The sequence below is a fragment of the Staurois parvus genome, unplaced genomic scaffold, assembly GCF_062004578.1.
Source record: "Staurois parvus isolate SC_StPar_1 unplaced genomic scaffold, SC_StPar_1.0 ptg000186l, whole genome shotgun sequence".
NCBI lineage: Eukaryota > Metazoa > Chordata > Amphibia > Anura > Ranidae > Staurois > Staurois parvus.
The window spans coordinates 10,924,452-10,940,016 of record NW_028317982.1 but is presented as its reverse complement, the minus strand read 5'-3'; the positions used below and the strand labels follow the sequence as shown (position 1 = coordinate 10,940,016).

Here is a 15,565-nt window from a genome sequence, read left to right as displayed (position 1 = left end):
ACAAACACAGAAGGGTGATGGCAGAGAATACCAAGTGGCCCATCGAGTCTGACACTTTTTTTTGTTTTTATTTTTAACTTTTATTTCCCCAAGTATAGATCTATATTTGTTCCAATCATGTTTGAATCCACTTACTGTTGAGTGACTCATTAACAGTAAACATAATTCCATGCATCAACTACTCTTCCAGCCAGAGCATGTGGCTCATTAGGCAACGTGTACTCTACAGAAACTGCAGAACCCCACTTGCTCTCTAATATAAACTTGCATGCAAGAATACAAGACAAGTCAGAAAATATGGAAGTAATATCTGTTTAATTTACAAACATCAGTTGCATTACTGATATCAGTCCAAATATGACAAAGCACACTGCATTATACATGTACACCTAATTTCTTTGTAAATACAAATAAAAAATGTTGAACATAACAAATGTATTGTACAGAGTGCCTGCTTGTTTCTTTATTAAAGGGAAGGAGAACACAGCCCACTACCGACCATTAACAATCATATACTGGATTTAGCAGCAGCTTATTAACATGGGAACCACGTGTTACTATGGTAGTCTTATTACGGGGGAAGCCACAGTTGTGAACGGAATAATCTGCTCTAAAAACAGATACAACTTCATGGGGGAATATTAAGGAACTTCCTCTAGTCTAGTGACGTTCATCTGCCTACAACACAATTTTAGTTTCTTTACGTAAATATACATTATATTTATATTATATGTAGGGAAAATACTTCTATATCATTTTTGATCTAATGTAAACACACTCTATTGTACATTTGTCACCATGTGCCCTAACATTGAGGACATAGCGCGTATCACAACCACATTATCGAACACAAAACTAGTTCATCTGACACATGTTAGTTCTATAAGAGGAAAAAAAATCCTGACTGAGTCATTTTGCATTTATCAAAATAGAAAAATATCAGGACAAATATAAATTAATATATATTAAAGCATTGGGAAAAGGGGATAAACTAAAATTGTTAACAATGATGTACTCTGGTACAATAAATATGTCTTATTCAATCTGAATACTGCTTATAAATGTTTTTTTTTCCTTAGAAGTTGTAAAATTATTCCTAATTAAAACAAAAAAATAAAAAAAACTACCTGACTTTTTTGTTTTCTAATGGCCCAGTTAATTTTTTTATATTACAAAAACAAAACAAAAATAAAAAAATAATACTGGAAAAGGCTAGATGAAGACCTCCATATGCTTCTTGTGCTATCACGTGACATTAACAGATTGAAAAGATGAGTCTACTCTGGGCTAATGCTCAGTCCCATCCTTGGTTCTTGTCTAGATGAATTGAAATGCATCAGAGCTCCCGATACGTTTCAGCGGTTCACTTGGGGTGCGCTCAGTGCTTCAGGGTTTCAACTTGATCCCTTATCATTCACAGCTTTTCCTTTATCATAATTGTGTGGTTTTCCCATCGGTGGGGCTGAAGAGGGCTGTGTCACAGCCAATTTACAAACCTCATAACTGGGACAATTAACCTTCCCCCCGACTTTTCAACTTGACGGCAGAAAACATCAAGAATCTTCTTTATCTTCAGAATGTTGTAAATAGCAAACCATGTTGATTAGCAATTGTAATTCCCCTCACTCAAGGGAGATCTAAGGAGACGTGTGTGTCAATGTCCATCTAACATATCTTCTTCTTTACTAGAAGTCCTAGATAAGAACTTTTTTGCTTCTTTTTGTTTTTTTCATTGCCAGTGAGGAAAATGTCATTTTTTTTCTTAATAAAAATAAGTCTGTTTCTGTATTTTACAATATAATTCAAAATATTTTCCACTATGAAATTTGAATTAGTCCAACACGGTCAAAAGGTATACAACTTTGTCAAAAGACTCGTGACGGTTACATATTTAGGAGGGGCACTTTGTACAGCCACACTTTATGACTTTCTCGACTTCGTCCACAAATGAGGAACCGTCGGTGCACTCAAAAACATATTTCCGTCGTTTGCTTCTTAGGGGTCCACAGCACTGACCATTGGAGCAGCCTCCTCTGCATTCTAGTCTCGATACCTTCTCGGTCGTCTGGCAAGCTGCATAACCTTGCTGTTTTTGGTAATAATCTCTGATCCGTTCCCCTCGGCAAGAGATTTCTGCAAGAAAAATACTACAGTGTTAGATCTTTATTTTAATGACAGGCCAATTATTGTTCCTTTTTTTTTCCATATTATACTGTATGTATGGACACTTTAAAAGCAAACCTGTAGGTGAAAAAGGAAAAAGAAAACGAAAAAAGAAGTTCCTGCAAAAGAACATATGTTATACCTGCCTGTCTTGGCACCAGTTTGTATAATCTTGTATGCATTTCTGACCTGCTTAAAGTATAACTAAAGGCAAAACTTCTTTTTTTTAGTTTTGGATAGAGTGGAGAGGGAGTAGAACACCTATCAATTTTCATTGCTGTCTGTGCCCCCGTTAGGTAGATTCACCCTCTCTATTTGTCCTATTTACCTTTATCATCCAAAGTGAAAGTAAAAGAAACCTCAAATTTGCGCTGTCCCCAAGAAAGTAAAAGAGGGAAAATTTTCCAATGGGGTTACTAGTTCTGGTGATCTGGGGGTCCCCAAGGAATTCCCCTAATTTGCAGTGATTTTCTCTCACTTCCTGTTTTGGCTATGGGACAGGAAGTAAAGGGAGATCTCGCCAATAGATTGTATGGCCATTTTTTATTTACTCTCAATAAACTCAATAAGTTTAAAAAAAAAAATCTCTCCAAAGGGACACAGCCAGCAAAAAATAAACTGTCAGGGGTTATAACCCTCCCTTACTCTATCCAAAATTAAAAAAAAAAAGTTTTCCCTAGGATTCTACTTTAAGCCACACTTTCTACACTGCTCAAAAAAATTAAAGGATCACTTTGAAAACACATCAAATCTCAATGGGGAAAAATATCATGCTGGATATCTATACAGAGATGGACTGGGTAATGTGTTAGGAATGTAAGGATGACCTATCGATTGATGGAAATGGAAATTATCAACCTACAGAGGACTGAATATGGCCCCCACGTGCTTGTATGCATGCCTGACAACATCGGGACATGCTCCTAATGAGACGACGGATGGTGTCCTGGGGTATTTCCTCCCAGATCTGGCCCAGGGCATCACTGAGCTCCTGGACAGTCTGAGGTGAAACCTGATGGTGTCAGATGGGCTGAAACATGATATCCCAGATGTGTTCTATTGGATTTAGGTCAGGCGAGCATGGGGGCCATTTAATGGTATCAATTCCTTCATCCTCCAGGAACTGCCTGCATACTCTTGCCACCTGGGGCCAGGCATTGTCATGCACCAAGCAGAACCCAGGACCCACTGCACCAGCATAGGGTCTGACAATGGGTCCAAGGATTTCATCCCGATACCAAATGGCAGTCAGGGTGCCATTGTCTAGCCTGTAGAGGTCTGTGCGTCCCTCCATGGATATTCCTCCCCAGACCATCACTGACCCACCTCCAAAATGATCATGCTGAACGATGTTGCAGGCAGTATAACATTCTCTACGGATTCTCCAAACCCTTTCACGTCAGTCACGTGCTCAGGGTGAACCTGCTCTCATCTGTGAAAAGCACAGGGTGCCAGTGGAGGACCTGCCAATTCTGGTGTTCAATGGCAAATGCTAATCGAACTCTGGCGCTGGGCAGTGAGCACAGGGCCCACTAGAGGACATCGGGCCCTCAGGCCACCCTCATGAAGTCTGTTTCTGATTGTTTGGTCAGAGACATTCACACCAGTGGCCTGCTGGAGGTCATTTTGTAGGGCTCTGGCAGTGCTCATCCTGTTCCTCCTAGCACAAAAGGAGCTGATATTGGTCCTGCTGATGGGTTAATGACTTTCTACGGCCCTGTCCTGCTCTCCTAGAGTAACTGCCTGTCTCCTGGAATCTCCACCATGCTCTTGAGACTGTGCTGGGAGACACAGCAAACCTTCTGGCAATGGCATGTATGGATGTGCCATCCTGGAGGAGTTGGACTGCCTGTGCAACCTCTGTAGGGTCCAGGTATCATCCCATGCTACCAGTAGTGACACTGACCCTAGCCAAATGCAAAACTAGTGAAAAACAGAAAAGATGAGTAGGGAAAAAAATGTCAGAAGCCTCCACTTGTAAAACCATCCCTGTTTTGGGGGTCATCTCACTGATGCCTATCTAGTGCACCTGTTGTTAATTTCATTAACACCAAAGCAGCTGAATCTGATTAACAAACCCCTCTGCTACTTAACTGACCAGATCAATATCCCGGGAATTTAATTGACTTGATGCTATACTCTGATTAAAAAGTGTTCCTTTAATTTCTTTGAGCAGTGTATTTTGGAAACCGGTGTTCCTTGCCATGTTTTGTGGTTCATCTCTCTGGTCCCTACATCATTGCTGTGTCCAGGAGTAATGTAGGGGTGGGCAGAAAGAACAGGATGACACAGGGGAAGGTAGCAATGAAGTGACAGGCACTAGCACAAGTAAGTTAAATGTGTTCTTTTGCAGGAGCTTTTTTATTTCATTTTTTTCAGAGACAGGGTCAGTTTGAAGAGGGTAACTGAGTGATGACTAACAGCTGAACTCCAAGCCAGTATTGAAAAGAACACAATTCATCTCAGTTTTGTATTCAACAAAATCAAATAGTTTTTAAAATAGTGTGTCCTACATGTGTGGATGTTGCTGCGTTCTGTAAACTATTCGTTTAGTTTTTTCCACTTTAGAATGGAGTGCCTCGAGATGGGCAGAATCTTAAAGGGTGCCTTGACTGAAAAAAGGTTGAGAAACATTACTCTAAAATATAATAGTTGATGACTTGCAAAAGTTAACTCTTTAACAATGTAGTTAGATGTCTCACTGGAGTTCAGCTTTAAATGAATGTTTCATGACAATGAATGTTTCCATTATCCCTAAGAAGCAAAACCACATAAATTCAGTAAAGAGGTGTGGGGCTCACTGTCTTTACTAAATTGTGCTGCACCCTGACCATCCAGTTTTGTAGTATTATCCCAACCACAATGGCCGTCTGCCATTTTAGGGTGCTGTGATCATTTTCATCACACCATAGTATCAGTTCAATTTCATGATATACAAGACTATGTCAAAATTGGCAAATGGTAACATTTACTTGTACAATCTCAATCCACTGTAATCAACGTTCAGAAACAGCTTATGGCGACTGTTACCCATCATTCAATACAGACCAGTTATTAGTCTGTAGGAAAACCATAATGAAAATATTAGTTTGCTAAGAGTGCGGTTCTATTTTTAGCCATATGCAAATACCCCAAGGCAATATGTGTTAAACATGTTCCTTAGCAGATTTGTTTCTTTTTTCGTAGTCACTCTACCCTCCAACCAATTTAACCCTAGCCTGGATCATTGCTGCTTAACCCAGTTGCACCTCTGTTTCCCCTGTTTCCAATAAATGGCGCACAGTAGACCAATCTTCTCCCCAACATCTAAGCAACATCCCCTAGCAAATGTTAGCCCAATCACTCTGATTTAACAGGTGCTGCCTCTGACCCCAGTACCTTTCAAACGAACCTCCACTAACTCAGCTTCTAGTAAAGTTCTACAAAATCCGGAACTAAGTTTTAACTCATAAAACCCGTCATACTAGATTTAAAACACCCTCATTTATAAAACAGATTTGCCTCTTGAGGTATTAAAGTGACATATTGTAGAAACATTTTAAAATTGATTGTTGTAATAATGTCAACAAAAGCTTAATCAATCCCCAAATGCCTCAAATTTCTGAGCACTTATTTCCAAATTTTCTTTGTTTTTTTTTTTAAGGACAGATATGATTTAAGCCGAGCAGCCCATTGGGACCAGCAGCCAGCTAACACTTGTTGACACGCCATCCCTTCTGGCAAATGGCAGAATTTTCAAATTCTTTCTGCAGACCTGAAATCTCCTGATTTAAAGGTTGCCTGAAAATTTGATCTTTGGGGTCTTTATGCTGGATAACAGAGGGTTAAAAATGTTAAATACAAATCATGGGCCAACATCATTTTAACTTTTCTACATCCTAATAACTAATTTTTTTTTTTTTTTACAAAATTTCTCACACTCTATGAACAACATATACAGCATTATTACAATGACAACAAAATTGGTTGCTTAAATCTTTTCTTTAATATAAAAGTCCATTTCCAGTGTACTTAGTCTGAACAGCTGGTTTTGTTTACATCGGGGAACTGTTTGAGAGAGCATGCAATTTAATTTATTAGACCTCTAGCTCAATATTATTCAATCTGCTGCTTAATACAAGTTACATTCCACAAGCTTCATAAATTACCAAAGTATAAACCAGCTAAAAATGAGCCATCTGTTAATCACTTCCCTGGCCCCAAACCCCCCACCCCCCAGTCACATCGATGCTGAAGACAAAATAAATAAATGCCAGCTGAGGGAAAAGAGGAGAAGACATTGATATATGGCGGAAGGAGACACCACAATGAATGGAGGTGGGAGGGGAGAGAAGTGAACGCTTGTTATTCAACCATCTCACCTGTGGAATTCTTTGAGATATATCAGCGGAGGCTGAAAGGAGTGAAGAGCAGAGTATGTGATAAGGCAAAGTGTGAAGTCATCGTTCATTACAGAAATAAAAAGTTAAAGTGTTGCTAAACCCACGACAGTAAAATCAGGCTGTATATGCAGTGAAGCATGCTTGTTATATTAATCCTCCACCTTGTGTAAAAAGGATTTTTGATCATGTCTTTTCTAAACCTCCCCTTCTACTGTCCCCAATCCATCTGCTGATAGAACAGAACCTTGGGGCAAGGTGCAAATGCTCAGTTTGGTGTGTATTGCTAGAGAGGTTTTTTTTTTTTTTTCTTCGGAGAGTGCATGTGATCAGAGCAGGGTCTATCAGCGCTCTCCAGACAGAGGGTCAGGGGTTATGCAGCCTCATAGGAGAGAAAGAAAACTCCTCCTACAAGCTTTAACCAGAGCTCTGCTGGACAGTGATAGAAGTCACAAGACTGCTCTAACTGCTAATGAAAAAAAGTATGTAGCAGTTTATATTTACTAAAATAACTGCATTTCTATGTTCTGTGTACTGTGGGAGACCAGATATAATGAATGCAGGGTCCTGGGTTTAGTAACACTTTAACAGAAAACACACAGAGAGTGATCAGCAAAGCTAAAAAAGATTTAGGCCCATTGGTAGATGCACACAGGATGTGTTGGAAAACTGAAAACCCTGTTTGTTTACGACTGCTTTATGTAGTGACGCTTAGGAGTCTCTCTCCCCATAAATCCAGAGAGATACAATTACAGATTAAAAGCTCAGTTCACTTTAAAGAAACAAATACACATATGCATTTTCATGAAAACATAGGCGTTTTTGATTAATATTATTAGCATTTATTTATTTATTTTTACAGGATCCTGCAAAGTATTGCACCCATGATCAGTGGATAGCAGGCACAATTTCAGGCTCTTGTAAACTAGCTTGCAATTTCCAGCTCTCTGCACTGCAATACATTCAGAATACAGTTGTGTTCAAAATAATAGCAGTGTGTTGAAAAAAGTGAATAAAGCTCAAAATCCTTCTAATAGCTTTTATTTCCATACACACAAATGCATTGGGAACACTACACATTCTATTCCAAATCAAAACATGAAGAAAAATATATCAAATTTGTGTTTTTCCTCTAAAAAAAACTGAAGAAAAGTGAATATTAGACTGTTCAAAAAAATAGCAGTGTTTGTATTCTTCTTTACAAACTCAAACATTCACTATATAAACTGAAAAATGTTTGAAGATTTTGCTTTCCTTTGAATCACTTCATTAATATTTAGTTGTATAAGCACTGTTTCTGAGAACTGCTGTACATCTGTGTTGCATGGAGTCAACCAACTTCTGGCACCTGTGAACAGGTATTCCAGCCCAGGATGATTGGACTACATTCCACAGTTCTTCTCTATTTCTTGGTTTTGCTTCAGAAACTGCATTTTTGATGTCACCCCACAAGTTTTCTATTGGATTAAGATCCGGGGATTTGGCTGGCCACTCCATAACGTCAATCTTGTTGGTCTGGAACCAAGATGTTGCACGTTTACTGGTGTGTTTGGGGTCGTTGTCTTTTTGCAACACCCATTGCAAGGGCATTTCCTCTTCAGCATAAGGCAGCATGAGCTCTTCATGTATTCTGATGTATTCAAACTGATCCATGATCCCTGGTATGCGATAAATAGGCCCAACACCGTAGTATGAGAAACATCCCCATATCATGATGATTGCGCAACCATGCATCCCTGTCTTCACAGTGTACTGTGGCTTGAATTCAGTGTTTGGGGGTCGTCTGACAAACTGTCTCCGGCCACTAGACCCAAAAAGAACAATCTTACTTTCATCAGTCCACAAAATGTTGCGCCATTCCTCTTTAGGCCAGTCAACGTGCTCTTTGCCAAATTATAACCTCTTCAGCACATGTCTTTTTTTTCAACAGTGGGACTTTGCGGGGCTTTTTGCAGATAGCTTGGCTTCACATAGGCGTCTTCTAATTGTAACAGTACTCACAGGTAACTTTAGACCTTCTTTGATCTTCCTGGAGCTGATTGTTGGCTGAGTCCTTGCCATTTTGGCTATTCTTCTATCCATTCGAATGGTAGTTTTTTGCTTTCTTCCACATCTTTCAGGTTTTGGTTGCCATTTTAAAGCATTTGCGATCATTTTAGCTGAGCAGCCTATCATTTTCTGCACTTCTTTATGTGTTTTCCCCTCTCCAATCAACTTTTTAATCAAGGTACGCTGTTCTTCTGAACAATGTCTGGAATAACCCATTTTCCTCAGAATTTCAGAGAGAAATGCACTGTAACCAGCATGTACAACATTTGCTGCCTTCCTTCCTTAAATAAGGGCAATAATTGCCACCTGTTTTTCAAAGAATGAATGACCTCACTAATAGAACTCCACACTGCTATTATTTTGAACATGCCCCTTTCAATTAGTGATTCAATTACACAGAATCAGCAGCATGCATGTCATGACTGTTGGGTCTGTTGGATTTCTATTACTCTACTACACTTGCTAGTCAATTATTTGCCATGTAGAAATATAATTTCTACCAAAAACAGTGATTGATCAGATTAGTGATGTGTGACTGCTATTATTTTGAACACAACTGTAAATGGCAGCATCGCACGTCTCACAAGAGCAACGTGATTCAGCTGTGGGTGGTCAAGGGAACAGATGTGATTCCTGCACCCACAACCAGCTCGCAAATGTGAACCTAGCCTTACAGTCAGTCCTCTTTTACAGATCTTTTGTATCATGACAATTGGGATGATTTACTATTATTATTATACAGGATTTATATAGCGCCAATAGTTTGCTCAGCGCTGTACATTATAATGGGAGACAGTACACAAGACAGTACAGTAACAATACGATTCAATACACGAGGGGTTCGAGGGCCCTGCTCCTTGGAGCTTACAATCTAGGAGGGAGGGGATAGTAGTACAGGAGGAAATAGCTGTGGGGGATGGATTGGTAGGAAGAGTGGAGGAGTTCAGTAATTGGCTGAGGGCGGGGTAGGCTTCCCTGAAGAGATAGGTTTTCAGGGTGCGCCTAAAGGTGAGGAGAGTAGGTGATAGTCTGATGGATTGGGGTAGGGAGTTCCAGAGGATGGGGGAAGCCCTGGAGAAGTCCTGGAGATGGGCATGGGAGGAGGAGACCAGGGAAATAGAGAGTAGGAGGTCTTGTGAGGAGCGGAGAGTACGTTTTGGGTGGTATTTGGATACCAGATCGGTGATGTAGTTTGGGGCAGTATTATGAACAGCTTTATGCATCAATGTTAGCATTTTGAATTTTATCCGTAGTGTAATCGGAAGCCAGTGGAGGGATTAGCAGAGGGGGGTGGCGGATACGGAGCGGTTTTTAAGGTGGATGAGTCTGGCCACAGCATTCAAGATAGACTGAAGCAGGGATAGCCTGCGGTGAGGTAAGCCGATGAGGAGGGAGTTACAGTAGTCAAGGCGTGAAATAATAAGGGATTGAATGAGTTGCTTAGTGGTTTCCGGGGTTAGGAACGGATGTATTTTGGAGATGTTGCGGAGGTGAAGTCTACATGAGTTTGTCAGCGATTGGACTTGGGGCTGAAAGGACAGATTGAAGTCTAGGATGACACCTAGTACTTTGGCTTGAGGGGTGGGACTGATGGTTGTGTTGTTGGTCTTGATGGAGAAGTCAGAAGGGGGGCGCGGGCTGGGGGGAAAACTAGGAGCTCAATTTTGGAAAGATTTAGGTTGAGGAAGTGGAGTGACATCCAATCCGATATGTCGCTCAGTAGGCTTGTGATACGGGCGGAGACTGAAGGGGTGAGGTGAGGGGTAGAGAGATAGATTTGCTTGTCGTCTGCATTGAGAAGGTAGTTGAAGCCGTGAGAGTGTATCAATTGGCCAAATGAGGAGGTGTAGATGGAGAAGAGAAGGGGCCCGAGGACAGAACCTTGAGGGACCCCAACAGAGAGGGGGAGTGAAGAGGATGTGGCAGCGTTATAGGTAACACTAAAGGAGCACTGTGATAGATAGGAAGAGAGTCTGATGTGTGTGTGTGTGATAATGCTGGACTACTAAAGACAAACAGACTGTTCACTTTGCAAGGGAAGTTGCACTTTGCAAGAGACTTTTCTTCCAGTGAATGAATTGAAACTCTGCTGACGTCTATCATGCAATCATGTAGGGGCAAAATGCTGATTTTTGTTTTTTTAACTTGCACATGATTGGATATTCTATGCAAATTGAAATTTCACCACCATCACTAAACTCTCAGGGAAATTCCGTTACAAAGTGCAACATTCCATTCAAAGTGAACAGCCTATTTGTCTTTAGTAAATCCACCCCAATGTTACTAAATTTTACTGCACAAAACAATACCATTTCCTGTTTCCAGTTAAATTGAATTTTATATGTCTGATGTGTGTGTGATAATGCTGGACTGCTAGAAGTGAAAGTTGATTTCTACGATAAAGTGAATTTCCTTCATAGGATATCTGGGGTTGCAATATGGTACAGATAGCCCATATTCTGGTCCTATGCTTTCGTACCAAGCGCTCCTCAGTACACCCCTAAAATATGAATTATATAGGAATTCATATATCTACACAAGATCACTTTCCATTTCAGTTTGTAGAAGTAGAAACTGGATGTTTATGATGATTTACCTTTATCACAGTTGTCTCCGGTATAGCCACTGTTGCACTCACAGTAGGCTTTCCCAAGGCCTGAGAGTCGGCATTTGCCATGTTTACATTTAAGAGCCTGGCAAGGGTTAAACTGTTCTTCAATTTCATCACACAAAACTCCACCATAGCCCGGGGAACATTTGCAGCTGTAGGAAAATGCATTGATCGGCAGGCAGCTACCATGTATACATCTGTAAAATAGCAAGAAAAGTCCAATGTCACATTACAAGATTTGACAGCTGCCCAAACTTGTGATATGTATATTGAATGGATGTAAGATAGGCCACTAATTAAACAAAGGCATCCTAATGGAAAATAAGGAAATCAAGGCAAGGATGATGTCTTGGCATTGTCTATTCCTACGAGGTGTGGTAAGAGTTCAGTTGCCTTCAGAGAGAAAATTAAATAGGACTGTCCTGCGGCCAAAAGGGAGAAAATAAAAATAGTTTGTTGCTTGGGTTTACGTACACTTTAAATCACTCATTAGCTTGAAAGCCAATGAGTTTTCCCTGCAGGGGATCTGCCTCACTTCAACAATTTATGCATGTTCACTTTTTGGGTGCGGCCAAAGAGTCTTGGGTATTCTCCTAAAATCCCCGAAATGTACGATAGAGAATGTTACATTTACACTAAATTGCCAAAAGTATTGGGACGCCTGCCTTTACACACACATGAACTTTAATGGCATCCCAGTCTTAGTCCATAGGGTTCAATATTGAGTTGGTCCACTCTTTGCAGCTATAACAGCTTCAACTCTTCAGGGAAAGGCTGTCCACAAGGTTTAGGAGTGTGTCTATGGCAATGTTTGACCATTCTTTGCAGAAATGCATTTGTGAGGTCAGGCATTGATGTCGGACGAGAAGGCCTGGCTCGCAATCTCCACTCTAATTCATCCCAAAGGTGTTCTATTGGGTTGAGGTCAGGAGTCAGGCCAGTCAAGTTCCTCCATCCCAAACTCACTAATTCTTGTCTTTATGGATCTTGCTTTGTGCACTGGTGCGTAGTCATGATGGAACAGGAAGGGGCCATCCCCAAACTGTTCCTGCAAAGTTGTCAGCATGAAATTGTCCAAAATGTTTTGCTATGCTGACACCATAAAAGTTACCTTCACTGGAACTAAGGGGCCAAGCCCAACCCCTGAAAAACATCCCCACACCATAATTCCCCCTCCACCAAACTTTACACTTGGCACAATGCAGTCAGGCAAGTACCATTCTCCTGACAACCACCAACCCAGGCACATCCATCGGATTGCCAGACAGAAAAGCGTGTTTCGTCACTTCAGAGAACATGTCTCCACTGCTCTAGAGTCCAGTGGTGGCGTGCTTTACACCACTGCATCCAACGCTTTGCATTGCACTTAGTGATGTAAGGCTTGGATGCAGCTGCTCAGCCATGGAAACCCATTCCATGAAGCTCTCTACTCACTGTTATGCTAATCGGAAGGCCACACAAAGTTTGGAGATCTTTAGCTATTAACTCTGCAGACAGTTGGTGACTTCTGCGCTTCAGCATGTGCTGACCCCACTCTGTCATTTTACATGGCTATCACTTCATGGCTGAGTTGCTGTTGTTCCCAGTTGCTTCCACTTTATAATAATACCACTAAGAGTTGACCGTAGAATATTTAGTAGGTAGGAAATTCATGGATGGACTTATTGCACAGGTGGCAACCTATCACAGTACCACACTTGAAACCACTGAGCTCCTGAAAGCGACCTATGCTTTCACAAATGTTTGTAGAAGTAGTCTGCATGCCTAGGTGATTTTATACACCTGTGGTCATGGAGGTGATTGGAACATCTGAATCCAATGATTTGGAGGGGTGTCCCAATACTTTTGGCAATATATATATATACATATATATGTGTATGTGTACGTTTGTGTGTGTTTGTGTGTAATCAACAACAGCCAATTATACGGAGAAATAAGAATTGTTCATGCACTAAAAATACATCTGGAAGACATCTCCAACTGCCAGTCTCCACTACCAGGAAACTCCCCCTTTAAAAATGTTAGGGAGAATTTCACACTCTTCTCAGCAATTATAATAAACAAATAAATTGTCTCCAAGTATATACTGTATTTCTGCCAAAAGGAACATATGTGCTAGGTACTCTGAACATCCCTCAGCTGGGATCTCTCAGAGCAGCATAAATTCAATATAAAAATAAAAAAATACTGGAATACACAGGCTGAAAAATGTAAGGTTGAGCAGTTCACAACTGATAAGAAAACCTATGCCAGAAAATGGAAATCAGACATCATTCTCACAAAGATAAAAGAGCATACACTTCAGACTAGGATCTCTGTTTGCAGCCACACTTTATCATATGAATTATTTTAAAACTTTTTACTTGCCAAATCACTGAGGTAAGAAAATTGCTGGGATTCCAAATGTTTTGTGCTCTTAATTACATTTATCAAAGCATAAATTGTCAACGGTACTCATGTGCCACTGCAGTCATGTGATAATAAATTAAAACATAACTGCTTGGGAAGCCATCTTTGAAACAAAGGACTCCAAAAGTGGTGTCATGTGAATGTGATCCCGAGTGCTCAAAGTTATAAGAAACCCCATCTTAATGTATACTCCACTCCCCCCAGACTGACAATGCTGCTGTCCAAAGGAGAGAACAAAACTTAAAAAAAAAAAAGAAAACTAATGCAGCCACCATATCTAATGACTGGTAAGCTGCAATATGTTATAATTTTGGTTTTGGGTTTAATACTGCTTTAATCTGGCCATAGACAAATTGAAATTCGGACAGTTCACCAGGGTTAGCCAAAATATGATCAGTGTGTGGCCATCCTGTTTGAAAGAACTCACTCTAACAATCATTAGATTGACTTCTATTGAAGGGACAAGCTGGAAAGCTTTTGTCGAACAGCACCTGCAGCCACTAATCAGTGTATTCTGACAGCAGAGTCCCACTGTCAGAATACAAAGTTCTGATGGGGAGGGGGACTCCTCCATTCACCTCGTTTGTGTGGCCTGGCCATCTATAGTCATTGACTTGAGGTAAGTATGCCATGCAGGTGTTCCGTTCTGACTAGCTGCATACCTGTCTAAGGTCAATGACTCAGAAATTACCAAAGCCAGAGATATTCAGGCAACTTTGATTTTCAGATGGAAGTCAGCAATGACGGCCCATGTGCTTGTTTCCTGACAGGTTTCCTTTAAAAAGTAAGTCCTCCTAATGTGCTTTTTTTCATTTTAGATAGATGCCAGCAGGCTGACGTAATCAATGACTGCTTATGTTTTTCAGGGACTCTGCTGGCACAGCACAATCTTTGTGCCAGAGTTCCTTTATCCAACAATACAAAGAGGCCTATTTCTGTTGAGCTTTACAATACAGAGAATACAACAGGAGAAGTAAGCTACTGAAATATCAGGATTGGGTCAAAATAAACCTTTTGATTTTGATGTACAGCCTGTCAGAACAAAGAGGATCTCCATTCTGATTTTTCAAAGTAGTGAAAGTTCTAGACTGTACCTAACTGTTCAAGAGCTGATGCCACAGGTTTAGGAATGTGTATAGTAATGAAAAGAGGACAGCAGCAGTGGCAGTTTCCAGGACTGGTAGCCAGTAGCACAGATTAATGACCTATTTAGGCCCAGTCAGAGTAGCAGTAACCAATACGACCTGGTAATTGCAAGATAACAATTTTCCCCAAGAATACTAAGAGTTCCAAATACAAACACGTACTTATTTCCCAGACAAGGGTCGTTGGACTGTTGATCACAGAGTGGTCCTGACCAACCTCCTTCACACTCGCAAGTGAATCCAGACTGACTTGTGGCCAGACAAGTTCCATGCACACACAATTTCTTGTGGCATGGTTCACATCCAGGAACAACTCCCGTCGGCAGATTGAACTTCCTAAAGTCTTGTAGATCGTTGTTTACATGCATGTTCCGGATGCAGCCTTGGAAGCTGGTTCCATTCTGTCCAGGAGCTTGCCGCAAAACGGCAACATTGTTTTTTATAGGCATACCTGCAGTGCAAAAAGAATGTTAAAATACTTCTAATGAAATGCACAAGGCCCTTGTACACATAAAAACAGCCTTACAATATTTCAAAATCCAAAACCTTCTAATTGCCCCTGAACAAGCAATCTACAGCAGCAAGTCTCTTCTAGAGTCCCATATAGGATACATTTTGTCGAGAGCAACTAAAGATAATGTAATCATTCTAGAAAGTGGTTTTAGTGCTTCTCACACCTCTACAAAGGGAGTAGAATGTCTTGTATGTGAAGGTATTTTCATTGTCTAAATTGTCAATCAAAATTAAATCACAGTCTCTAAACTGTAGGCATACAGTACATAAAGGAAATGTAGAGGACTGAACTTGTT

At 40.6% G+C, this 15,565-nt stretch overlaps 1 protein-coding gene across 4 annotated transcripts in view; it reads right to left on the bottom strand.

Moving 5' to 3' along the window:
• Positions 1-296: 296 nt before the first annotated feature.
• SLIT2 (slit guidance ligand 2) overlaps positions 297-15,565 on the bottom strand; it is a 386,975-nt gene continuing 371,706 nt past the window's right edge. For 3 of the 4 annotated variants that reach the window (XM_089677469.1, XM_089677470.1, XM_089677472.1), the window contains 3 exons: positions 14,919-15,207; positions 11,188-11,399; positions 297-2,133 (listed from right to left, as the gene is read on the bottom strand). In XM_089677469.1, coding sequence (XP_089533595.1) covers positions 1,892-2,133; positions 11,188-11,399; positions 14,919-15,207 — 743 coding nt within the window. In that variant the 3' untranslated portion in view covers positions 297-1,891. Of the gene's footprint in view, positions 2,134-6,524; positions 6,557-11,187; positions 11,400-14,918; positions 15,208-15,565 lie in introns of all 4 variants that reach the window. The other variant, XM_089677471.1, reaches the window with a different exon arrangement.